The 7,011-nt window shown below is 40.5% G+C and overlaps 1 protein-coding gene across 3 annotated transcripts in view; it reads left to right on the forward strand.

Annotated features, from left to right (window-relative positions):
* Positions 1-6,630, forward strand: part of LOC137384089 (leucine-rich repeat-containing G-protein coupled receptor 6) — a 267,409-nt gene extending 260,779 nt beyond the window's left edge. For all 3 annotated transcript variants that reach the window (XM_068057687.1, XM_068057689.1, XM_068057690.1), the window contains 3 exons: positions 942-1,102; positions 4,056-4,136; positions 4,398-6,630. In XM_068057687.1, the coding sequence (XP_067913788.1) occupies positions 942-1,102; positions 4,056-4,136; positions 4,398-5,656 (1,501 nt within the window). In that variant the 3' untranslated portion in view covers positions 5,657-6,630. The remainder of the gene's footprint in view (positions 1-941; positions 1,103-4,055; positions 4,137-4,397) is intronic.
* Positions 6,631-7,011: the final 381 nt, after the last annotated feature.

Below are 7,011 nucleotides of genomic sequence, written 5' to 3' on the forward strand. Positions count from 1 at the left end.
ATACAAAGTCGAACCGAAAAGGTAAAAGGAGTGAAATTCCTCCTGTTGAAAATTTTATTGAAGAAGTTGGCGTATGTACAAAGCATTACGGTACTAATTTAACACAAAATGAAATGGGAATTAAACATTTTAAAATGTAAATGCATAGCCTAAAAAAGTTAAAACTATAAAAGTCAGGTTTGGTTAGCGCTGTAATACACATCTACTCAAATGGTTGAATTAAAGATTACTTTATGACATTGTGAGGAAGACTGTTCCCAGAAAAATGTGTTATTCCAATGCCAAATCATTAATGCTCTTTCAAAGCACGCAACAAACTGTGGTCTCTACGTTACACTCTCAGATACAACTAAACAAAAAGGTATCTGTCCTTATTACAGTTGCCTCCCTCATGCAGCTGTTATGGCACCTATTAGACAAAAACAACTATGATATTTCAAAATTGTGCATTTACAGGCACCTGAGCAATGTTACTTTATGGTAGCTCAGCAGGAGCACCATAAAGCTACTTGGAATATTTTCAGGACAGTTTTAGTACCCTTGTCCAAACTGATGAGGAGTTCCAAACTGCCAAGACTTTATTGCTTTATTGATGGAAATCAGAGGGGGAAGGGGATAAAATTGTTTTATGAACTTTCTTTATATGGCAGTTTCTCTGAGTCATCTCCACCTAACCCATGTCCCAAAATCTGACAGGAAGTACCATTCATAAAGCAATTTAAACATGCAACAGTGCCTTTGTGAGAAAACAGGACAAGATAAACACAGTTCCCAGTTTTACATCATACAAGCAAAAGGATGTAGTGCCCCACTGCTATCCCTGGAAGAATTCTGAACAGTTGCACTGACCTCTGATGATACTGTTAACGTGCAGTGTGCATTTAGACTCGATAATGCTTAGCACTTGTAAATTAATTGTAAAGTTTGTATCTTGTATACAGAGTCCTAGAAATGCCGTATGCTTATCAGTGCTGTGCATATGGATCCTGCAAAAATAATTACAAACCGTCAAATCTGTGGGATGCAGAGGCTACTGTCAGTGATGATGAGGATGTCCAGAAAAGAGCCATGGGAGTATTTCCTGTCCAACCAGAAAGCAACTGTAAGTATATTATTAGCATTCTAGTAGATGTCTAGTATTCAGGGACTGAAATTCTGGCTGGGGTTTTACCAGCCTTTTGGAGACGGGCTAGGAGGCGGGAAGGTTGTTAAAATAGTGATGGAAGGCATCAAAAAGGAAGCCCGCCATCCTCCCACCACCACGGGATATTTCAAAAGGCGGGAACAGCAGCGACTTGGCCACCCGTCGTCCAATTAATCCAATTAACCGGCCTATGGACAACCATTTTACACCACCGCCAGCATTTTACTAGTGTCGAGGCAGCCCCCCGCCGCATGGGGAAACTGTCAGGTATATCGAGGCAGCCTTCCAGCGACCTCCGGGGATAGTGGGGCAGGGGGGGCCTTCCTTACCAGAGAGTCCATATCCCACGGGGGGACCGCCCCCGCGCCCCACTGGCAATAGCCGCCCTCGCCCCCGCGGCTCCGCCGCCACCGCAGGAGGGTTCACCCCTCCGATCATGGGCCTGCCTGGTCCCAGCACATTAAAATAATTCCTTACCAGCCCTTTGAGGGCGCCTCAACATGGAGGTGTCCTCTCTTTTTCCTTGCAGCCTCAGCATCAGCCACCTCTATTGGCGGTGTTAACGAGGCTGCAGAGCTGCTGGCCCTCTGATTGGCAGCTCGGAGAGGCAGGCCGCCGTCTTTAATTGGATGGCAATCCCGGGTGCAGCCAATTAATTGTCAGCCAGCAGTAAAATCCCCTTCACGATCTTGTCGTTCGCCCATGTGGGCTTAGGTGTGCTGGGTGTTATGAGAGTGCTTCTGTTTTTTTAAAATATATTTTTAAGGACTCATATTTAAATTGTGGAAATAGATTCATTTGGAATTCTGAAGAAATGTTGGGCTTTTTTTTCACTGGGGTCATTGAAAGGACATTTGACTGAAAACAATTACTGGAAGAATCAAGGAGTGTTAAAAACAACGTTTACTGGAGATCACCTATCTTGAGATAAGTAAACAACAGGAACCTTGGACTAAGGGGAGATGTTTACAGAGAAGCCACATGTCTAGTTTTATGGAGGTCAGGAGGTTGACTTTCTGTTTGGGGTTTGGATATTATTTTCAGTTCTGTTGGAGTGTGAACTGGTTTGAAGACAGTTGAAGATCACCTACCAAGGAAAAAATACCCAACTGATCTCCTTCCTCCTGTTGCTGAAAAAACGCTGCGTATTCAGTGTGATAACCGAAACCCTTGATGCCACATTTCTCCTGAGAAACTGGAAAAAAACCTGCCCATTTAATTCTCAATGCCACCTGAAAAGAACTGCTCCAGAAAAGATCCCAGTGACCCGTTTATTGGTACTCAGACACCAGACTGAAAGGGACAACTGACATCTTTCCATATCTTCTTACTTTCTCTTCAAGAATTTAGCCAAAGTATTCTCTTGTCTTTTTTTTTTGAAACAGTGCTCTGCAGAGAGAATTTCTTTATTCTTTTCAGTGTGTGTGAGAGTTTGTATGTGGGGAATTTAAAAGAGGAACTTTCATATTTCAATCTATGTGTTAATACTTTGCTTCATTACTGGATAAGTCTTGTTTTTATAATAAACTGATAATTTTGTTGTTTATTAAAGAAACCTGATATTTCTTTCATTCTTCAGTCTATCTACCTGAGCCCCTGGGAGACCAGTGGTGATCAGTTGCAGTGTGGTATCATAAATCTCTTGGGGTCAAGGTGCACCACATCTCAATGTGTCTGAGTACCTGGAGAATACATCAGCAGGCTGTGTCACCACTGCAGGTGAATGGGCAGCCAGGTTTATATCCTGCCATTAACATGAGCAGGCATCTGAATGGGTGACTGCAAAAGTAACATGGGCCATCATCTGGAGATAGGACAGCATCATGAAGGCTGATTCTAGACATGCACTCATCTTAGGTGATGGATCTGAGTACCAACTGATCAGCAGGAGAGCAGATCTTTGGTAACAGTTAAATCCTGCAGCCTGAGAGAGATGGCGTCCTAAAACTCTCAGAAGCATGTTGCCATTGTTCCCACCAAACTTTCCCCAAGGCCTGAAGACCAGTAGTTATCGCATCTTTGTGGGATGCATTGATAAGTCTGGATTCCTCATTACTGGGTGACAGAGCTAGATGCTGCCACCACTTGGAGCAGGTACGTTGGGACGGTTACCTGTTGCATCCTTCTCTGATTAAGAATTATATTGAACTCTGCCATCTGTCTCATTTGCATATAAAGAGGTTGCACGGAAATGTCAGCGGGAGCAAGCAGCTTACCTTGGCTGCTCTGGTGAGGTTGTTAAACTCTGACCTGCAATGCAAAGGAGTTTAAGGCAGTGACACATAACTGTCTTAGCCACCTCCCTGCTTAACATGATTCTGGCCTACTTTGTACCTCCGTGCATTCAGGGCCAGCTCCTTAAGGTTTTCCCTTTCTTTCTTCAATCTACCAGCCATCATTCTTACCCAGATTGACTCATTGGTCCACCGCTGCCTGTGACCTTTTAAGCATCAGCAGAGTTTATATATTGTCATTGCAGCAGGTCTCTGATTCTTTTCCGGATAATTCCAAATCTTCACTTCACCAATCCCACCACCCGCCCCCCCAACCCATACCCTCTACCCCTCCCCCCCCAACCCCGCCCAACTCCTTCTTGCTGGATGGCTGCAGTTTCCTGAACTATGTACCCTGTGAGCTTCACTTCCTGCCTGGGAGTTTTGTAATCATAGAGTCAACCTTTGTGATCAAAAACCACAGTAATAATAAGGGGTTTATACATTAAACGAGCTTCATTTTTAGGGAAATAAAGAGTTTAGGAAAGATTAATGTAATTTCAGTTATGAAGATATTGTACTCAGATAATGCAATGTAATGTTCACAAAATCAATGATATGTTCGTGTTTTTGATGGCATTACTGAAATTCTCACCAAACTCTCATCCTAATAGTATCTCTTTTGCTAAAATTTACAGATTACTTGGATATGGATGACTTCCAATTGGATGTAGAAGATTCCAAACTGCATCCCAGTATTCAGTGCACACCAGCCCCAGGTGAGTTACCAAAATGCTCTCGAGACATCAAAAGCAAAATTAATAAATGTATCATGCTCAGAAAACTTTTAAAACTAAACATTTATCTAAGTTCGAGCAGAAAATATCAAATATTTGTAATGTTATACTACAAATGTAATTTTAAAAAGCTATTACAATATGCAAACCAAAATGATGCAACAAACTGAATAAAATGAATTACAGATATGTCTGCATTCATATTTCAGTATTTTTAACATTGCATTGTTAAAATCATTGCAGGTCCATTTAATCCATGTGAATATCTTTTTGAAAGCTGGATAATACGCCTTGGAGTTTGGGGCATAGTTCTTATCTCTGTGGTATGCAATGGACTAGTCATCGCAACTATATTTGCATCACCCAGCTATCTATCTCCAGTGAAGTTTGTGATTGGTCTGATAGCAGGAGCCAATATGTTGTCAGGGTTGTACAGTGGCACCTTAGCAATTGTTGATGCAATGACTTTTGGGCAATTTGCAAAGCATGGTGCAAAATGGGAAACTGGCTTGGGCTGCAGAATCACTGGATTTGTATCTGTATTTGCCTCAGAAGCATCTATACTGTTCCTGACTCTTGCTGCCGTCCAATGCAGTATTTCTGTGTCTTGTGTCCGAGCATATGGGAAGTCACCATCTTTCAGTAGTGTGAAAATTGCTGCTTTTTGCTGCATGGTGCTATCATTCAGTGCAGCCGCACTGCCTCTGTGCTCAGTTGGAGAATTTGGGACTTCACCGCTTTGCCTCCCATCGCCTATCCCTGACGGAAAACCTTCCACTCTAGGCTTCATGGTGGCTCTAATCATGATGAATACCCTTTGCTTCCTTGTCATAACTGGGACGTACACCAAACTTTACTGTGATCTAATGAAAGGAGAATTTGACAGCATCTGGGATTGTGCCATGATTAAGCATGTAGCTTGGCTGATCTTCACCAACTGTATCCTATATTGTCCCGTGGCCTTTCTTACATTTTCTTCCCTGCTCAACCTTTTCTTAATCAGTCCAGAAGTAATTAAATCAATCCTACTGCTGGTCCTCCCACTGCCTGCTTGCCTAAACCCTTTGCTTTATCTGTTATTCAACCCACATTTCAAAGAGGATCTTTGTATGCTCCGTGAGTACAAATGGCAGAAAAGGTGCCAATCAAAACAAGCCAGCATAGATTCCCTCACTTCAGAAGACATAGACAAACAGTCATGTGATTCCACCCTAGCATTGATGACCTTTGCAGATAACGAGATCATTCTTGATTCAACCGATAGCCTTGGAGTTCTGTCAAGTCATCGTCAGGTGATGGAGGCCTATCCATTTCCTACTGTAACACTAATTCCATGCCAACAGAGGAAAGGCAATGGCAAGGAAGAGAGCTACTCAACACGACAATCCTGCCTCACTGATGAGGAGCTCTTGATTACTTCAGAGAACACAGAGCAAGCTCATAACAACATTCAGATCAACTTTTATCCAACCAAAGAACCTTCCTTCACATCTCATGTATAAATATCTGAACTGAGTAATCCCAAAAGAGGCACAATCCCCTGGGAATCACCTAATGATGTGAAGAACTGGATGAGGTTAACACCGGACAGCCAAATGGGATTACAATTTTGGGAACACCTATGAGTTGTTCAGTCAGTCAGCAAAGAGGACTGCCATAAATTTAAGTAAAATAATGGATGGTCAGGGGTAAGTTACAGATATGAACTGGTCTTCAGCTGGTTTTTGGCTGGTAAGTGTGTGAATAGCAAAGCTACAAGTACACATATGAGCCCAGAACCAATGAACCACTTATTTTACGTGCTTATAAAAGTCACTGTACAATGTTAAGAAATAGTGTATTTTCACAGTGTTGATTTCATTAAAGGGAAAATCCATTAGCACTTGAATCATGGGACTCCTAATGATCCAATGTAAATTTATACTGTGTTGAAAACATGGATGGAATTTGTTGGCAGCTTGCTGAGTTATATGACAATATAATGCCATATATACTCCACTATATTTTTACATTATGTCTTTTAGTAGATTTGACAAATTACTCCAGCAGATGGGAAATAGTTGAATTGTTCATCTCACATATTATTGTATTCAGATAGGAAAGCATGAGTACATGGCTTTAAAATGCTGATTTTTTTTTATATTTTGATATCTTGGTAGAAGTGAATGTTACATGAACAATAGAAATATATTTATTACAATAGAAACTTTCTGCATAGAGACACTATAAATCCTACATTTTTGTACCATTGGACAGCAGAACAGATGATGTATAGTAAAACTACCTCTTACTAGTACACTATATATCCCTTTACTGACAAAAATGTTCCTTTTTATAAGAACTGTTTAAACTGCTTAGTTGTAAAAATATAGAAAGTTATTTGGATGAACATATTATATGTACTGTACTCTTTTTGAGAGGCTAAACTTAGCAAATTTATGTCAAAGTAAATCATTCTTTTCATATACCTGCTTTGTCATGTATCTATGTATTCAGAGGTCTCCATTACATTTTTATTTTTGATTTCCATTTTATTAATTTTTTGTTTAATTCTAGAAATTAAGGCAAGCAACAACAAGGCTTAAATGGAGCAGCATGCTATCTACCTTTAAAGAACTTGTAGATAAAATAAAAGTTTTAACCAACAGCAATGCTGGTCTCTTAATACCCTGATTGATTTAATTTTAGTATCATGTTACTCAGGATCTTTCCTGTTATCTGGTCAAATCTATCAATACGCCAGGAGAAACTGTTAGTATTTTTTGTCACCACATAATGCTTGTTGTTGCTGGCTAAAATATTTTTTAAAAACTTAAATGATCAATTCATCAATTCTTGATTATAATTAAATTGAATC

The sequence above is a fragment of the Heterodontus francisci genome, chromosome 25 (assembly GCF_036365525.1).
Source record: "Heterodontus francisci isolate sHetFra1 chromosome 25, sHetFra1.hap1, whole genome shotgun sequence".
NCBI classification, from domain to species: domain Eukaryota; kingdom Metazoa; phylum Chordata; class Chondrichthyes; order Heterodontiformes; family Heterodontidae; genus Heterodontus; species Heterodontus francisci.